The following is a 19,809-nucleotide window of genomic DNA, read 5'->3' as shown; positions in this document are numbered from 1 at the left end:
CATTTATCCAAACAGGTCTCAAATGTGACCTTAGATCTCATAAAAATGAAAAATTTCACAACACTCACTGATAATAGAATCATCTCGTTAAGAATCATTCAAATTTTTCTCACTATCTATAGTGTACAGAGTCTACAGACCCGTCTCGATTGCTAGGAACCATCTCAATTGACACCCATATGGTAGAGAAGTCTTGACTCTTGACTCTAGACATTTGTATTTGGAAAGTTGGAATGTGATGGCATTTTCGTCATTAGGATATTTTTATTAGGAAGCAAAGAGTACTTAAAGTCATGAAATTTTGGATTGGGAATCCACGACTACAGAACCCAAGTCAAGGGGTTGAAATTGTCTGCAATTCTGATCTCGTACAATTCCGTGAAATACCATCTTTAGGGGGTGACACGTGTATTGATACCAATGCAATGGTCCAGATATGATACAACTAATAAAACCTTAAATCAGTAAAGAGTCATTTAAATCAAATCTAGACCATTGCATTGGTATCAATACACGTGTCACCCCCTGAAGATGGTATTTCACGAAATTGTACAAGATCGAAATTACAGATGATTTTTTTCCCAAGTCAAGTGGATGACATAAGCATGCTTAACTGTTAAGTTCGCTGCTTTTGCTTTTTGCAGCCGCGTTAATACTTAAACTTAAAAGCATAATCTCTTAATCACAATTCGCAAGTCACAAGACTCACAACAATTGCGTGACTGGGGAAAATTGAATTATAGCATTAAAAATGGAAAGTAAATTATGAAAACAGCCTAGGACCATTGAGATTTGAGAGAGTTGAGATTTCAGTATTATAAAGTATCCTATATTAGGTAAGTTCTTATTAGAGGGATCATTGCCAGACTATGTAACTCTTACATCACTGTGGGACCACTGAAATTACTTGATAACATCTCGAATGGGTTAGATTTTTCATTTCTTGGGGTGACGTGGGACGGTGATTTCTCACCCTTTTTGTGCTCGGTTGCAGACGCCTTGCAGCTTGGCTGCCTCATTCTTCCTACTTTTTATATTTTATGATAATAAATTTATGTGGGATCCCACAAAGCAAGGATCATTTGCCCACTCACAAGTCACATCACCCTTTGACGGGGGATAACAAATTAAAGGAAAAGGAGGAGCATAGATGAGTCTTTAATTCATTTATCCATTCGTTAACGTTCTTGGCACCAAACAACCAAACAAATCTTTGACCTTTTTTCTTTAATCAAAATCTCTAATGCATGCATTTGAGTTCCTATTTGTCTTAAGAATCGCGATATGTATAATTTGAGAAAAGGGTAAGGATTCATGGAACATGAGGCATAGGAAATATCTATCATTAATATGGGATTTTTTTTGTTCAATTTGTGGAAGTGTGAGCCCCTATCTGTTTGGGCACAACTTTTATATGAGGGCAGATCAAGTCTTCGTACAAGTATTCTCTAGTTCTTATATAGGTTAATTCGTACAAATGGAATTCATTCAACAATCAACTCTGTGATGGATTTTATTTATGTAGATCAAATCGTATGAGAATGATTTTTATAATAGAACTTGATCCAAATTCCCAAATCCCAAACCTACACTTCCACACAAAAACCCTTTTCTTTTTTTTCTATATCTGTTTGACACTGTTTTTTTCCACTTCATTTTCTTTTCCTCTGATCTACATAAACATCATTTACCACACAACACCCTCCACGAGAGAGAGAGAGAGAGAGAGATTGTTTAGTAAGGAATCTGCAATATGCAGAATTCCGGAAACATCATAGCCCCACTCGCGTTGACCTTCGCGAAGCATGGAATGGTAACACGGACTACGTACCAAGCACTTAAGCCATCAAAACATGGTCTTATCGATCCTAAATGGGTCTTGCAGAGGTGTGGAATATTATTGACGACAGCTGTGGAGTTTTTTCCAGGAGGAGAGTTGGTAAGGATCAAGTATGTCAAAGTGGACATTATGGTGATTCAGCTCCCGTGGAAGGGATTGGGTGGATGAATCTTCTAGAAGACAGGTCCGTCTCCAAATACTTCCAAAGCTTAGCCTCCACCACGTATGACAACATTGGGGCAAGATTCCTTTTATCTGGGCACAAGTTGCAAAGGTGCAACATTTAATGGAGTTTGGATCAGGCCTTTACATGAGAATCATTTTTATACTGTATTTAATTTATATATGGAATTCATTCAATGTAAATCAAGCATCATATTAAAATACAGTACTTGATCGGACTCTACTCAACGGTGGAGTGTAGAAGTGACAAGAAGTGTGAACAAACAACGTTTTTCTAAAAGTTGGTGTCATTGGTAAATTTGAAATATGGGAAAAAGATACCCTAAACATAGTTTTTGAAACGTGAGGTTCCCGAATATGATTTTTCCACTTCTACATGTCTAGGCGTGAGAACACGGATAGCGTAGTTCTTTCTTCCTTTAATAATATATACTTCAATTAGTAGAAATTTAGCTCTTATAAGTTTATACACATCTTAGGAAACTCAGTCCTACATCTTATATCTTTATTTTTAGTAGTTGTAATTAAGTATATAAATAAGTTAATAAAGGGAAAAAGAATGTTATTTAGTCATATGCCCCTATGTTTAGACATACAGTCGTGTGAAAAGATTGCCCAAACAAACCCCATAGTCGATGTCTCCAAGGGCTCTCTTATTGGTCCGAGTGTTAGCATAGTAGCCACACAACTGGGTAACGATCCCTGTCCCATAAATGGGAAAAGAATGCTCCCTAGATGCATGGTCCTACGCCTAAACATAATGACTGTGCCATGACATCCCACCCCTATGAAACCCAAAAAACCCACCCTTGTTTATGTCATGTGATCTCCACCCTTTATTTTAATATTGAAAAATCTACACTCCTAAAACTTTCTTCCTGAAAATTATTAGAACTAAGTAGTATACAATATCGCATTTATACTCTTTTCAAGGAAACATAATAGGGGGATCAGAGGCCAGTCTTATCTAATTCACCTAACAAATGAAGACCTTTATACCTCGACCATGCTATGACTTTAACAGACAAGGCTGTTTCCTTTCCTAAACAAATTTTTTTTTTTTTCTTTCTATTTGATCTCTTTTTTCTTTTCTTTTTAGGTGATGTTTGAAGTTTGAACGCCCAAGACACCAAGCTTGTGGAGTCAATAAATTCTATTCGGCTTTGGGCTTCAAACTGCTTTTTTTTTTTCAACCATCTTTATCCAACCTAATCCAACCTTTTGCACAAACATGATAAGCTTCACACTTCAAACTCCCTCCACGCTTTTTGTAAAATGGACATAAGCTTCACATTTCTCTCTCTCTCTCTCTCTCTCTCTCTCTCTCTCTCTCTTGCAAATTTGTATACCGTTAAAAGTGGAAATTCAATACACACATAAATGTGCTATAAATTATAATGGGAGAAATTTTTGGGCAGTATATCTTGGTAATCCCAAAATCAAAATCAGGTTAGAATTAACAAACCCATTATAGAATAAGCTCCTTTTGTTTCCATGTAAAAGGACAGAAAAAGGAAAATTTAATTGTAAAATAGGAATACTCACAATTTTGTTTTAACATAAGATGTCCAAAAAAAAACAAAAAATTACATATATAATGGAAAATTTTCTATGTAAAATGTCATTTGCATGCAAATTTTTACAACGAAACGAAACAAATAAAGACTCAGACAAAAAATTGAGCTGTGTTGGTAGTTGCATGCTAATAGGGTAAATCCAAGTTGCCAAGAATATATCGATTTCAAGTCTGATTTGGATTCTGATATCGTGTTTTGAATCCCTAATCCAGGTGTTAATGTTTCTCTCTTATCAATCAGTCAGTCAGCCATCAAAAAGTCATCCCTCTATCTTTTCTCATCTCCAATAAGCAATTTTAAGGAGGCAGTTTCCCTTAGTTTCCTTTCACCCATGGTGAAAAAAGAAATCCTTCATTAATGTGTTTGGGTGTCTTGAGATGCGCATTGAAAACTATGGGAAAATCGTTACTAACTTTGTACAATAGGGGCTGAGTAATTATGACATTAACTAGTTGAGTGTAATTTTCTTTTACCGATGGTGGATGAAAACTTCCTTCCATTTTGAAAAAGTATAAAAGACTGGTTTTCTTACACCGTAGTGTATAAAACACTAAGAGCCCATTTGAAAACGTTTCAAGAAACGTGTTTCTGCCGTTTCTGTTTCCAGAAACAACAGAAACGGAGTAAAAAGCATTTAATAAAATTGTTTCGTTTCACTTATTTTCAGAAATAGAAATAGAAATTTTAACTTATTTATGGTTCAAGAAACGACCTAGGCGAAACAAGTTCAACTTGTTTCCCGTTTCTAGAAACGACTTCTGGCCATTTTTTCATTTGTTACTATCGACTTCTAAAAACATGACTTATCAAACACTTTCAATTCCGTTTCTGTTTCTAGAAATGGAAATTTATGTTTCTGCTGTTTCTTAAAACAGAAACGGCAGAAACATTATCAAACAGGCCCTAGGATCAATACTTCAGTTGTCGGATAGACGAACGAGAATCAAGTAATTCTATCTAATGGAAAAAAATATTGACTTTGTTCATATATGAATTCTTTCACCAGCAGTTCTGTTATCTTAGATCTAAATGCGGGCTGAAACTCGTAACCCTAGAGGCATGTTGGGCTCTGAGATGGGTTGGGCTCATTGAACCAAACTTGCACCCCTAAGCCCAGTCACGATTTTTTAGTCTTATAAGAAATTTTGATTAACATTTGAAGGGAAAAGGACGTACGTACTGCCGTCAGTGCTCGCTCTCTCTCTCCATAAATATATGGATTCTCTTTTTGCAAGAAACGCATTAATGAATCATGGGTCGTGGCAGTGGTTCTATAATGGTAAATTCATGTAATATATGTGAATAATACATTGAGTACACATTGGGTCTCACGTGGCTCGGGCTCTTCCGTAGTGATAGAGTGTGTAACGTGCATCTAACGATCAAGAATGTTCAAACATGCAACCTAAGATGCTTAAGCACAGCCTCAAGGCATTCTTGTCGTTAGATGTACGCTACAAGAAGTATAACGCTATAGACGATCTCCATCCCATCCGGGTCTCACATGGAACCAAATTTAGCAAAAACCCATGCAGGATGGCCCTTTCAAACAGTCCTAGAAGTATCAACTTTCCAGTTTGAAGGACAATCCAAGGTTTTAGGAATCTTTCCAGTTTGAAGGACAATCAAGGTTTTAGGAATGACCGATACTGATACCGATACCTTGTCAATACGATACAGATGCGGGTTTCTTAATAAGAAACGACGTTTTGATTCAGTATTGGACTGATACAATGGATCCATATCAGTAACAATATCAGTTTCACCTGCGACTGATACCGATCCAATACTGTGAACTAAATTGTGAGGACAACGAAACACAAAAACCCTGCAATCAACGTAAGTGGTCTACATGACCAATTGATTGATCAAACCAACCTCAAAGAAAGGAAAGGGACAACACACAGTGTCACAGTGATTGGTCAAACAAGGAGAGGTGTTACGAAGATGAGGTATTAATTGCAGTAAATGTCTGTCCTAGTGGAAACCTCATTGTACTTCAGCTACATATATATAGATGGCTGGTTCATTGTCTGCCTCATGCCATGTACCATTTTTTGTATTGAACCTTTTCACTAATCAATTGGACCACCACTTGGCTTATCTCCTAACCCCTAAATTAAGAACAAGTGATGATCTAAAACCAGTAACCAGGCAAAGCACAGTTCTTGCTCCTGGTCTTAATCTGTGTTGGCCAATGTCTACAGGTGTGGCAAGACTGAAAGACACATTTTGCAGAATTCTTTCAGGAAAAAATACTATTGAGTCTGAAGACTCAGTACACACATTTCCAGACCTGAGCTCTGCCTTGCACTTTGGCATGCCCATGAACCATGGCAAGGTATAAATTGCAAGGATATCTAAATGAAACATTAACAAAAAAAAATTTTCTCAGTGACATGCCCTCCTACTGGTGAATAAACATACATTCAAGTATGGCTTTTTACTACTGTTCTTTCTGTCCTTCGCATAATATGCTTCACTGCATCAGCTATGAGGTACACTGCAAAGTCATGTTTTCCAAAACACATAATGGGCATCCAGAATCATTTTATATCGCCTTCAACAAAAATATGATCAATAACATGACAAGCTCTGGGAATGAAAATCCTTTTCAAGCTGTCATGCAGCAATAATATATCCATACTACAACATTGCTAACCAGAGGGAACAAAAGCTCTCAGCCATGGGTCATGTATATCCCACTGTACAAAGAGTATCACTGCAAAAAGAAGGAAGCAAGACTAAAGTAAAGAAATGGAGGAAGCTCTCAAAGTCTCAGTGTAAGATCTGGTTTTGATGAATCCGTTTCTGGTGCTGGAGCCATTGCTCCAAAATTTAAAGTAGAATTTCCCCCCATTTCAAAACCGGGATGAACAGCAGCTACCTCAGACACCTGTCGAAAACTTCCAGGCCAAAACAACTCGGCATCATCGTCCTCCACAAACATTGGCAGGCCAAGGTATCCTTGCTCAAACCTTGCACCACCTCTCATCTCAGGGGGTCTCTCTGGGGGTGCAATGTTGTTGTGCACTGAAGAGTGAGCTTTGATCCCGAGGGACCGGCATGTTGACCCATGTAGGGGCAAAGCAGCCAGGCTGGCATACTTCTCAGAGAAGATTCCCATCCGCATGGCTCTCTTTGCAAGTGTCCTCTCCCTTTTATGTGCATTCTGGTGGCCACCTAGAGCCTGTGAGCTGAAGAACTTGCGCTGACAATAATTGCAAGAGAAAACTCTTGCTACAGCAACTGCCGGAGGATGTGCACCAGCTTCACTACTACTATCACTTGTGCTTGATATTGAAATCCCTACTGACTCCTTCATGCCTCCCAAATCATCGTCACTGATATTGAAGCTAAGAGTTAAATCAAGCGAGACAGGCCTAGGACTTGGTTGAATCTTTGTGATATTTGTTAGGCAGGAAGAGTTTTTGGTGATATCCTTGGAGGGATCTGGGGAGTTTTCCAGGTTTGATACGTTGGAAGCAACTTGACTACTGATTTCTGATTCTTCTTCTGAGGAGCCTCCTGCTTCGAAATCAGACTTGGGTGTCTTCATGGTTGCCTCCAACAAGATCTGAGAGAGCTTGTTTCCGATCAGGATGGGCTTTGGCTGTGGATAGGATCAAACCAACTGACAGGTAGTTGTTGCTAGCTCTTCATCTGCATTTATCATTTTATGAATGATTCAGTTCTGCTGGGTCAGGTATTGTGTTCTATAAAAAAAAAATGGAAATTCCATATCTAAGAAGTCCAGGTCAAACAATTTAACTGGGCGCACAAATACGAGACACAAGCAAGAAGTCACACCGATAAGAATCTAAAATTGTATTTTGAATTCGGTGTAGTAGTGTCAGGCAAATCCCCTGGCATTCCAAGTTAGTGAACTTAGAATATGAGAAATTTGAGGTACTCATTAACACAAAAGTTTGTAATTAAAAAAAAGGAATTTAACCTGGGGTGGGAGAGGAGTTTTATAGGATATGCCATCTTCAAGGTCCCATCTTTGAAATCTCATAGCAATTGTTTCAATCAGATGATCCATCAAAAGTTATCACAAACTATTCTATAGAAAAAAGTTATTGACAAATCATCAAAAATGAAGTATCAACATTATATGCACTATCACATTCTCTGAGTTTGAGAAAATCCTACGACAGTACTGTTTACCAAAATACAGCACCAAAATTAGATTATCTAGTAAAACCCTACCATGAGGAAGGTCAACAAGCAGTAGTGTAAACTTCACCGTCTTTCATTGCTCCATAACTAGTAACTAGTTAAATTAAGAATACATCTTCACTAGTTATTAGTTACAACTAACAGTAAGTTGAAGTCTTGAGGAGATCCTGACCATGAAATTACTGATGCCTAGGTTTCTTTCAGAACTTAGTTCTACTGAGCCTTTTATAGACCTTCCAGAGGCCCTTTGTTCAACAACAGTAGCAAAACCTTCCTAATTTTCCAACTCCCTAATGTCCAGCAGAAAGGTACTGTACATCATTTATAATTTTGCTCACAGATTGAATAGGAATACAAAAGTTTGGGGAAGAGTTCAAGCATGAAAAATCAATACAGGCAGCTAAATTAGATAAAAATCATCCTTTCCGTCTCATCCCTTTTCCACTGGGGAGGCGCAGTGATGCACAATTGGTCATTTTTGGTTTTCACTTCAGCCAAGTTGAGGTAATGCTATGTACTTCATACTAATTTTATTCGTATGAACGAGAAAGACCATGTCAAGCGAGTAAGCAATTCAGATTTTGGTTAAAAATAACAAGAAAAGGAGCAAAAACTGGGTCAGTGAACAGTGATAATTCTATGATTATCAAATCCATAATCTAACTACTGTGGTTGGCTGCATGAATCCTGTTCCACCATTCCATTTTGTAATCTCTAAAACTGAAATTCTGTGATTCACGTTTAAATGGATATCATATTTATTAACAGACCAGAGATCATTTCCCGATTCCTTAACATAAGGGTGTTATTTACATCATGACAATTGCTGGCCTGTTTGAAGGAACAGAAAAAAAAAAGGATAGCAATTCCGTAAGCAGCACATGACCTCTAGACATATAACCCTTCAACTGCAGTGCACACTATCTATAGCGGCAGATCGAGGAGGCTTTCCTTTAATCATTTGATTAACTGAAAACTATCGAACCAAGAGAATCAGGCACCAATGGGCATAACCACAAGGCCCATCCACCCCGAATTCACCTTTTTTTTTTTTTTTTTTTAGCAATGTCCAATTTTTCAGCACATGAAATCCTACCCCTTTCCTAATCCCTTTTGTGTCATACAGCCCTACAATGGTTGTTGATGTCAGAAAGCTAGCTATGAGAAAATATATATAACTTCATAATGATGGGACACAAAATAAAATGAGGTCACCTGCACACTTCTATTCAGAAGGACATATGTGAACAAACATTTAGTTATTTTGTACAATTTAAATTTTTATCATCAGTCAGCCCAATAGATGTAGTCCAAACTAAACCAAAAGACAAAAATGTCTGTCTAAATATCAATAGAAGTATTCCAAGTATTAACTTAGAAGGCTAGTATTATTTTGTGAATTGATTTCTCGTCTCTCAGAAATTCTGCTATGTCTGCATCATGATTGCATTAGAAGCACAGGCATAATAAATAAAATGCATAACCGCGACCATAGAAGGCAATGAAATTACAGCAGAACTAAAAGAAGCAGAGACAAGAACACCATTTAGCCCAAAAGAATCATTGGAGGGCTAAGGAAATCCATTTATCAGGAGAAACACACATTGACAAAACAAGATAAAGAAGAGGCGAGAAGAAAAAGTATCCAAGGATCCAAAAAATCTAAGACAATTGTGTCTCAGATCTATATTAAGACAAAATGCAAAAGATTAATAAATATTTCCATATCCATATGATGAAGTCTCTAAAATCAACCTGAGTCGGTGGATCTGGGGCCCCTGACCTCGGCTAAAGATTGAAAGCTTCAAGCCCAGGATCTCCTAATGCTGGAAGTATAAGTCTGAGGCTCAAGTTTTTCAGAAAGTGTACCAAAGATCACAGGCAGCCATAAAGATCAATCCACAAGAATCTTAACCACAGAAAAACTCAACAAAAAAGGAGAAAATAACTGTGTTGGACACAGGGCCGTGGAAGAAAGGGAGTATCAAAGAGCCCCAGGACCTTATGTAAATGAAACATTCAATCAAACAAGTCAAAGATATTTAGTTGGCAAGGAATCCTCTCTCCTCCATATTTATCAATAAAGCTTTGCCTGAATCATAACATATCTTTGGAAATCTTGCACCAAAGGGCCTCTTCAAAGAAACTAAAGACGGCATCCACACACTTAGCATGTAAAGTGTTCTACTCATCCTCACTCCATCAAAATCAGGAACGACATCAAGAAAGGTTCCATTAATGTCCATCCTTACAATCTGGGTCTGGCCAAATGCCTTTTAATCTCACTTATATACATTAGACACAGACTCGAAGGTTCTCTTAAGATTGGAAGACATATGTCATAGAAGAAAGAATTTTCAGTTCAAAAATTACTTTCAATTAAATTGGTTTTCTCATTATTCTTCCTTTTTTGTAATCAGAAATCAACCAGTAGCAAGCAAAGACAAATACTGAACAATATTCTAAGGATAATATTATACCTAACACTGATCAAACTAGATTATAGTATAAAAGTACACCTGACTGAGATATTCAATTAAGAGAAAGTGCAAGCAAAGACAAATACTGAACATCCAGATTAGCTCTCCTGATCTCCAGCTACTGCAAAATCCTCAAAAATATCCCAGGGAGCTTGATACATAACAGGGGGAAAAGGGTGACACAATTGAATAAAACACAGATCCAGAAAGAATTCAAAATCCGATTTCTTCACAGTATCACTGGAAGTTTCAACTAGCCATGCATCCTCCTTCCCCAGTATCTTTTCGCATGTTTCTTTGAATAATTCAGTCATCACTCTCGTCATTACCAGGAGCAGACTCAAAAATTTCAGAGGAGTAAAGATGCACCAAAAAGCAGATTATACACTCAAAGCCAAACCCTCGTAGGCACAGAAACAAAAAGAACCACAGAAGTTCAAAGAAGAATAAGAAATGGAAAAAAAGCGACTCAAATCGTTAAAGCATAAAACAAGAGCCTGTTATAGAAGAGAGCCACAAATCATTAACAACAGACTAAATCTCCATAACAAAACCTAATTGAGAGAGGCTACAATAGCACACAAAGCCAACACAAACAAAGAATCAAAGCAATAGAACTCAACAAAAACCCATCTAGCTTCTACATCCAAAAGGGCATACCAAGGGAAAGTGAAAATGAAAGAAAAGTTAATCCGAAACAACCTACTCAATAGAGTCTAGAACTGGAGCTACTTCATACATACTATTTCAAAACCGTAGACATCTTCAATGGAGCTACAGCTATCTGGGTTTGGTTGTTGATCATCAGGAGACAAAAGAGGCTTCTGGGTTTCTCGGCTTTTGCTACTCAGAGAAAGAGTGGAAGAGATAAAAAAGGAGAGAAGGAAGATTAAATCATGGGGAGAGAGAAAGATAGTGAAGGTGGGTACTGGGTAGTGATGTTTAATTATGGGAAAGCAAAAGGATAGAAGAGAGGACGACGGTGGGGCGTCAGAGAAGTCAGAAAGGAAGGTGTAGTTGGATAAATTAAGAAAGAGAAGGAGAAAAAACACTCACCACACCACTGTTCTCTGAATTTGGCCTCTTCAACCACAAGAAGGAACAAACACTTTTACTCCTACAAATGGGATAGACATCTGAGTCATCAATACCAGAGAGAGAGAGAGAGAGGGAGAACATGTAAACAATACTTGACCCACCAAAGATACTCCTCTCTCTCTCTCTCTCTCTCCACTTCAAAAGTGTTTTGAGATAACTCCATAATGCATGGGTTAGTTTCTCTTTCAGAAACACCCATCACCTTCCTTCATGTTCCCCATAACACCTCTCTCTTACTTTCATGCATGGTATGCCTGATTGCCCATGATACCATGGCATCTCATCTCTTCCCATAATTCCATTTTTCTAATAATCATTTATTTTTCATTTAAGAATGTATGTTTGATACCAAAATTCAAATTCTCTGTGCATCTGCCAAACTGGGGGGACCAATATGTATTTTGGTCCTGAGAAGGTACAAAAGTATTAAATTTTAATTTATTGCAGTATAGTTCTACAGTACATGGCCTATAAGGCTATAGACATTGAGTCTGTTGAAGCCTAAATGGGAACATGGTTGTTGGGTTCCAAATTCCTATGCTCTGATGGTGTTGTTGCTTCCCCAAAAGAAGTAAAAGTAATAAAAACAGAGAGGAATAAGAGAATTGCTTCAATGAGAAAACACATTTATTCATGTATATCTCATCGATAGGCCTCTTTTCAATAAAATAATATTCTATTGGCCCCTGGGAAAGAGTGATTTGTGCTTCTTTGACACCACAGATAACCCAAAAACCCCCACCCAGCCCACTGTCTAACTTAAAAGAAAAAAAAAATTGATATAAGATCCAATGAATAGTTTAGAGAGAGAGAGTGTTCTAGTTTTCTTGGATCCTGGGGAATAAAACAAGTAGAGGCTACTGCATTCACATTGAACAGAGTACACACCCTTTCCTCCTCCTCTTTCACCTCTTGCCCCACCCCCCCCCCCCCCCCCCCCACTCCCCACTCCCACTCCCACTCCCAAGAAACCTTCTAGTCTACACTCCACGGTGGCTTTTCTTGTCTGCACTTTGGCCTTTTTTTTCTTTTTTTTCAAGTGGTAAGATGCTCAGATTCATAAATAACTGCTACTTCACGTGCCCACCCATACTGTTCATGTCATCTTATGTCTTTTTATATTTTCCTGGTACTCACATACTTAACTACCCCTACCAACCCTAAAAACAAGTGTAACAGTAAGACTGATCAAATCCGGTCAAACCATTTTGGATAAACCGGCTGACCAGGGGTTGAATTATCTGAAAGAGTTTAATCAGCAGATTAAATTGGTTGGACCCATGGTTTGGCACTCATTCTTCAGCAGTTTTAACTTTGAAACTTGAGATTCTGGTGTCTGGACTAGTCAAGGTGTAGCAGTAGAGGTATAACAAGAGGGGTGGAATCAATTGAAGGCCGGGTAAGCAACCTGCAGGTCAAGTCAAAAACTCAAGTCCCAATTTTTAACCATAGTTTCAAACTAATTGATCTGGTAGTATCCTTATTTTCTAGCTAAAATGTACTCAACTTTTGCTAAAGCTGGAGGCTGACCAATGGAAAACCAAGAAGTGTTCTGTAACTTGGTTTGACTGTTCGGTTCAGTTTCCAAAACTTATGTTGGCCGTTGTTGGGTCAGGGCTCTCATTACCCATTCAGCCAGAAAAGGGATTTTTTTTTTCCCTATGATGGTATTATAATAATGGTATTATTGTAAATATAATAAAAATGGAGAATAAATTTGTAATATAATGATCTCATGCATTGATCAAAATATCCTTGTAAGTAATAAACGAAACCTATTAAATTAACGGTAAAAGAACACTTTTGGTCCCAAGACTCGCAACTATTATTGCTCTAAGACATAACAGGGGCAAAGTGACGTCCTTAATAGGATTTGACTAGGAAAATTAGGTCAAATTTGGTCGAAAGAGTAGAAACTTGCTCAAGAATCATGGAGACTCGTCTTGTAGTAAAAAATAATAAGATAGGGACCAAATCATACTGAGTGATTCAAGACTAGTTTGTTTTGCCAAGTCAATAAAACGGCCAATTCTTGTTAATAATATAAGTCAGCTTTTTTTAATAGTTTTGAACTAAAATATATTCTAATGAGGTTAAATGTTCAATGACCGAAGTTTTATGTATTAAATCTAGTGATTATTTTACCAAAAAAAAAAAGAAGAATCTAGTGATTATTGAGTGTATACATCTAATTTTAATTTAAAAAACATGATTTATGATCATGACATCTCCAAGTCGGATCTTATCACTTTCATCCAAAAAACAATGAATGATGACCTTCATAAAAACTTTTGAAAAGCCAACACTTTTATTTTATCTTGTCTCATTTAATTTATTTATTAATTATTTATTTGGATTACTTGAGAAAGACTAATATGCAAATAAGAGAGGGAAATTTAGCATGACTCGCCAATGATGACCTTCATAAAAAATTTTGAAAAGCCAACACTTTTATTTTATCTTGTCGCATTTAATTAATTTATTAATTATTTATTTGGATTACTTGAGAAAGACTAATATGGAAATAAGAGAGGGAAATTTAGCATGACTTGCCTAGTTTTTTGTGACTCGCTCCAACTCACTAGGATTTAAAGGGGATAAGTCGAATCGAAAAACATGATTTTCCAACAATGTGTGCATCCCGTTATTAGCCTCCATATTTACACAATCGCATAAGAGCTGCACATCCAGGGAGTATTCTTCTGCTCTTAAATTAAACACAGATTAAAAAAATTATCACCTTAATGGCTGACCCGGCAGAAATACCCTTAGGAAAAAAAAAGGGTCGTCATCTATATGGCTGACCCGACCCGGTCCGTGGGAAACAGCCGAAAATGATTACGAAAACAAAAGTTGACAGATACAAAAGACCCACGCTTTTATTCCTGTACCAAGAAACAAAAGCCATTCTTCCCTTGTCTTACTTTTGCTTTTCTTTTTCTTGTTCTCCTGTTTTTTCCTCATAGGGCTAAGGTTTATGATCAGATGCACGTGACATATGGATAGTCCGTATCCATTTCTGTCCGTCACGGTTGTAAGTTGTAACCGACACTTTCAGGTTTTCGCCGCCCAAACAGTACCCGAGGCAATCTCGGATCCACTTACATGCGCAAACGTGGAGTGTTAGGGACCTATCAATTGGTCCCCCCCCCCGGTAACTAATTGCAACACACCACACCTCCCTTAGATGGAGAGTATCAGTCATAGTGAAGTTAATAATGGTTTTCAAGACTTGAATCCTCTGTGGTGTAACAAGACATCTCGCGTATATCTAACATCTAGAAATATCTTAGAATTTGTATTCAAGTGTTTTTGATCGTTGAATAGACGTCAGATGCCCTATTACGTCACATAGAAATTCAATCCTGATTTTTTAACTTTTTTTTATTGTATATTATTGAGGGAAGGAATGTTTAATTGCTTTGAGGTTCTAACCTTTTTATTACTTTAATAGCACACACAAAAAAAAAAAATTATATTATATGAAAATTTATGGTTTTTTATTATTAGTCAATTATATATTGGTTGGTCTTATACTATTGGTCTATTAATATATCATTTTCTTAGAAGAAAAAAAAAAAGTGACTTCCCCACCTTGTGTGTTTCCATGCATGTAGACCTGTTGTTTTCTCGCATTTCAAGTGGATAGACTTAACTCACTAAGCTACTTTTTGTTTTTTCTATTGGATTATTTCTATAATAATTGTACTTAATTAATAGGGGAACAACCAGTGTGCTGAAATTAACCATACATTTTTTGGTTGAATATGACATTGTTAATTGACTAATTTAATTAATTTGTCTATGTGATAAGCTTTTGATTTGTCGATTACAAATTGGATACACAAATTAGATCCTTCTGATTCAATAGATCTCTTTATATAATAATCTATCTATGAGGACCTCTATTAATCAAATAGTTAAATATTAATGACAATGTTAATTGTTTGGTTTAAAATTTCATTCTGTGAAACCTATAATTATAATCTGGATTCCTCCCCTAATGTTATTTAATTCTTTTGGTTTAGAGGTGAACTAAAGAATAATAAAGGTTGAAAACTTATAGATTTTAGATAAATATTTTGTATCATCATTAAATGGATTGGAGTGATTTTTTAAGGAAAGTCACACTTAATGGAAGGAAAGAATAATAATGAGAAAGAAAAAATATAGGCAAGTATAGAAAATGGATTGAAATTATTCATGTTCTGACAATTGATTGGTCTAGTTTTAAATGCTTCTGAGTATATGGAAATCAGAATGCATTGAAGTATTGCCTACCATTAATTAATTAACTCTCTCCTATGGGAGCTCAACTCCTTTACAACAGCACAAGGGAAGTATCACAAGCCTAAGATGCTTGTTTGCCATGAAATCAGAAAAAAAAAATCTGATAATTTTGGTTTATTTGTTTGTACTTGCATTAAATATATTTAACATAAATAATCTTTAGAGAAAGAGTTTTTCACGCCATAACAGTGGTGCATCTTTAGAGATTTTTTCACGCCGTCAATGATGATGCAAAGAATGGTATAATCCACATGGTTAGGTAGAAGAGAAAACAGTAAAAAAAAACATATATTGTAAAAGAGCGATAATACACTAACATCGAGGGAAACTTCTTTCTTAATCTTTGTAATCAAACTTTATAGACAAAGAACAAAGCAATCAATAATACATGTTTATCAGTCATGTCAAGGTGGAATTGTTTTTTTTGGTAAGAACATAAATGTGGAATTTAAATTGGAAGAATGACTAAACTACCAATCTTGTGATTCTCCAAAACAAGACTAAAGAAAACCCATATTGAAATTGATTATTAGAATTGAAGTTCACATGAATTATTCTGAAATTGTGTGAAATCCTCAATTTAACAGTAAATTTTTTAATGAAAAATAGGAATTCATTTTGTAACCTTTATTGTATAATAACTTCCAAATAAACTTTTCCTAACTAAAAAAAATTCTTTTGAGAAGCAAGTGTGAACAACTAAGGATCCACTGCATTATAAGAAAATGAAAAGCAAATAAATACCAGTTACTGTGTTCCTTTTGAAATGGAAATTTTGAAGGGAATACAAGGAGTGTTAGGGAAGAAAAAAGACTTTCCAGCTAAAGCTGAAAGCTGATGGGCTATGAGCCACCCATGTAATGTACTCATTTTATAATCCTTTTTGAAAGCAAGAAGACCTTTCATTGAAACTATGATCAGTGGTGGCCTCTCATTCTCATGAGGGGACCATATATATATGTTGTTGACTTTAACATTGGAGTATGTATGAACACCCTTTAGAACAATACTTGATATATAGCTTGAGATGTAGAGAAAAATAGAAGAGAATATATGATTGGTTCAAACTCAAGATACGCATGGGAAGCAAATCCCATGTTGAATCTATTTCTTCCTTAACTTTTTCCCTTTTAAATTTGACAAAGACATAAAAGTCTTTCTGACCCATTTTGAAGAAAGAGGGTCCATGCATTTATATTATATATAAAGACCATCTCTTGCTTTCAAGCTTGCAGAGCAATTCAGAGAGAGAGAGAGACTAACTCCTATTGATGATCTAAGGAGAAGTCCACAGCCATCTCATATTTCCCAAAACTTGTTTGAGTGACTTATTCATGGACTAGACTAGTGAATTAATTCTTTGTAGAATGTACTTAATTATTAAGAAAACTAAAAGGGACTAATAATGGTCTAAGGTCCCCCCATAAAAGAAGTGAGTTAGTGACACAAGCTTTATTAGTTTAAATGCCATTTGGGATTGTTCAAGCACTAAAAGAAGTAGCCATCAAAGGTGTTTTCGCACTAAGCATCGATATTACTGGATCATATTAATTAGCACTAAGCTGTTGAGCCAGACAGTAATTATGCCAATTCATTCCTTTGAGTTTTTCATTTTTTGGCTTTTCCTTTTTAAGTTTTAATTCGCCCGGCATTATCTATCCACAGGGATGCCAAATGCTAGTCTTCCTGGTTAAGTTAACTCATTAGATGGGTTTTGATGACATTGATAAAATTAACCTTGTAATGAATTATGGATAGTTAACATAAATTTCAATACATAATACGCCTAATCCAGATTAGTTACCTCTTGTTTCAATAGCTAATACTGAATCCATATGAGAGAGACAGAGATTGACTGTTAAGAGTCATAGGGAACTGACAAATTCTTTCTTCTAGAAAGTTTCACCTACATTTCCATTTGCAATATAATTTATATTAATAATCTCCTTTCAAGCACTCAATTAGAACAAGATGAACATTTTTTTTTGTTAATCAAGGTGTTCGGGTCAGCTTATGGAAGACTAGTGCAACAACCCACCGCTATGGTCTTCACTTAAATCGAAGATGCATAGATGGGGAATCGAACCTGGGATCATGTGCCTATCCACATAATCCCAATTCGCTCTAACCATCTGGACAACCCACGAATGGATAGAACTAGACAAACATCTCAAGATTTCAAATTGTAATAAACCCTTAATGGGTTCTTTTACTAAAAAAAAAAAAAAACCTTAATGGGTCCATTCCCATTTAAGAGTTAAATATAAGAAAACAATTAAGGTGCAGAACAGAGCCCATAATGTGACAAAAATCAGGTGAGTTAGGTTGGTTTTTTCAATTAATAAATGCCGGTTGTTCCTGTTTTGGTTGGGGGATATATAATATAATCTTCATTGATTACAATCTGAATCGTTCAAATGAACCAGAATCATCCCAGAATAAGTCAGATGAAGTTTATATGTAATTGGTGGCCAAATGAATAAGGAGATATGGCCAAACAGCAGCACCTATGTGTACTTTTGGCTGTTTCTGTTTTCTAAATGAGAATTGCCAGAACTCAGGTTTGCACATGATAGATTTAGAACTCAAAATTGGATAATTCTGCTTATTCAATTCTTAATTCTGGTTTTTAAATCCTTTGATTAGCCCAACTTGACAAAGTGACTAGTTGCAGGCATATGAGAACCATAAGTGGAAGATTTTTTTTATATATACTCATTGATGTCATTGAGCCCACTTGAAGATTCAATTATGCAGTTATACAAAACCACTTGGGGCCAGCCATGCAAATCCTGTCCTGTCTTTTTCTCTACCTGATGGCAATACTTTTTATTTAAGTTCAGTAAATCATGTGGTCGCCAGGTAGTGTGTGCAAGTCTAAAAAGATGTTCTTCACTTTTTTATTTTTCATTCTTTGGGTGATGGTGAGAGGGTTACACTAATGGACGAAAGAGTTGCCAAGGGAATGCATATCGGAGTTGAAGAAGACTTGCTGTGAGTGGGTTTCTCTTCTTTTTTGTTTCTTTATATTTGATGATGCATGGTGGGAGATTAATGGCTATGGAAGGAGACTTGTGATGGTGGGAGAGTTGTAGGGGAGGGACTATTGAGGATGACTACAAGTGGGAAGAGTATGGAACATATGCTGCATAAATTTGCTGAGATATACTTGAGCATTTGTAGGCATATATTGCCATATGTGTGGAGGGATATCCCATATGTGTGGAGGGATATCCCATAATATCCTTTCATGCATATCATGTAATTGCTCTAGGATGCCTCTTCACTGCCTTAAACAATCTCACCCCGCTTTACTGTGTTTCTGATTTGCCTATTTCTTCCTCTTACAAACAGCTTTCATGGCTTTTGCCGAAAATGGAGAAGAGTTGCATCAAGCTTACATTTCTAGGGTGTGTTGTTTTGGCTTTACAAGGAAACGTGTTTTCAGCTTCAAAATATTATTTTCTCTGTATTAAAAATAAAATAAAATAAAAAAAGCCTGATATAACCACAGTTGGTTAACCCAAGTTTGTGACTATGACGGTTTTACCCTCTGTCAGAGGGTTGATTCGTACAATAAGGGGAGCATAAATGGTAAGTCATAAATGATCTTTGGAAAAAGTTTTCCTCCACCAGGTGAAAAGGTCTTATGCATACTGTGTAGATGGTTACATGCTTTATATAACAATGATTGATTTACCAGGCATTCATTTGGGCTTATTTCGGGATTGCGAGGGGTCATCAAAAGCCTTATCAAAAAAAAAAAAAAAAAAAATGTCCTGCCCAATTAGCTAAGAGGAGAATGTTAGAAGGAAAACTATAGCAAGAAATGCCTAGACACAATAGGACATGACATGACCACGTTGCCCACTAACTATGTACGCTAAAGATGCTCCTACCTATAATCTCATTGGCCCGTGCACTTGGCAGGAATACAGGATTGGAAACATTCTTGTGCCCAAAAAAGAAAAAAAATATTAATGATGATAAGAAAAAAAAAAGTCCCATCTAATTGGCCTATTTAATTCTACCACGTGATAAAATGATATGGCAATTGGTAGAAAGATCAAGATATAGATTCACTCTGTTGAAAATTATAATCAAATTCAATTAAATACCATCCCCTGTATATCCAAACATCATTTTTTTTTTTTTGGTC

General features: G+C 36.3%; 1 protein-coding gene across 6 annotated transcripts; it reads right to left on the bottom strand.

Moving 5' to 3' along the window:
- Nucleotides 1–6,196: 6,196 nt before the first annotated feature.
- LOC122079412 (zinc finger protein 4-like) lies at nucleotides 6,197–11,459 on the bottom strand. 6 transcript variants are annotated; one of them, XM_042645854.1, is made up of 2 exons: nucleotides 11,319–11,459; nucleotides 6,197–7,263 (listed from the first exon to the last, which is right to left on the bottom strand). In XM_042645854.1, exon 2 carries the CDS (start codon nucleotides 7,157–7,159, stop codon nucleotides 6,371–6,373), a length of 789 nt encoding a protein of 262 aa, XP_042501788.1. In that variant the 5' UTR covers nucleotides 7,160–7,263; nucleotides 11,319–11,459; the 3' UTR covers nucleotides 6,197–6,370. The 6 variants fall into 6 exon arrangements, with proteins under 6 accessions (XP_042501788.1, XP_042501785.1, XP_042501786.1 ...); XM_042645851.1 differs by lacking the exon at nucleotides 11,319–11,459 and adding an exon at nucleotides 10,965–11,306; XM_042645852.1 differs by lacking the exon at nucleotides 11,319–11,459 and adding an exon at nucleotides 10,969–11,306.
- Nucleotides 11,460–19,809: the final 8,350 nt, after the last annotated feature.

Source organism: Macadamia integrifolia, chromosome 5, assembly GCF_013358625.1.
Source record: "Macadamia integrifolia cultivar HAES 741 chromosome 5, SCU_Mint_v3, whole genome shotgun sequence".
NCBI lineage: Eukaryota > Viridiplantae > Streptophyta > Magnoliopsida > Proteales > Proteaceae > Macadamia > Macadamia integrifolia.
The sequence above is the reverse complement of the archived record's forward strand: the minus strand, read 5'-3'. Positions and strand labels throughout refer to the sequence as shown.

What these genes read in the sequence shown, in the direction of transcription:
- LOC122079412 (XM_042645854.1), bottom strand. Translation starts at nt 7,159, where the DNA reads ATGAAGACACCCAAGTCTGATTTCGAAGCAGGAGGCTCCTCAGAAGAA.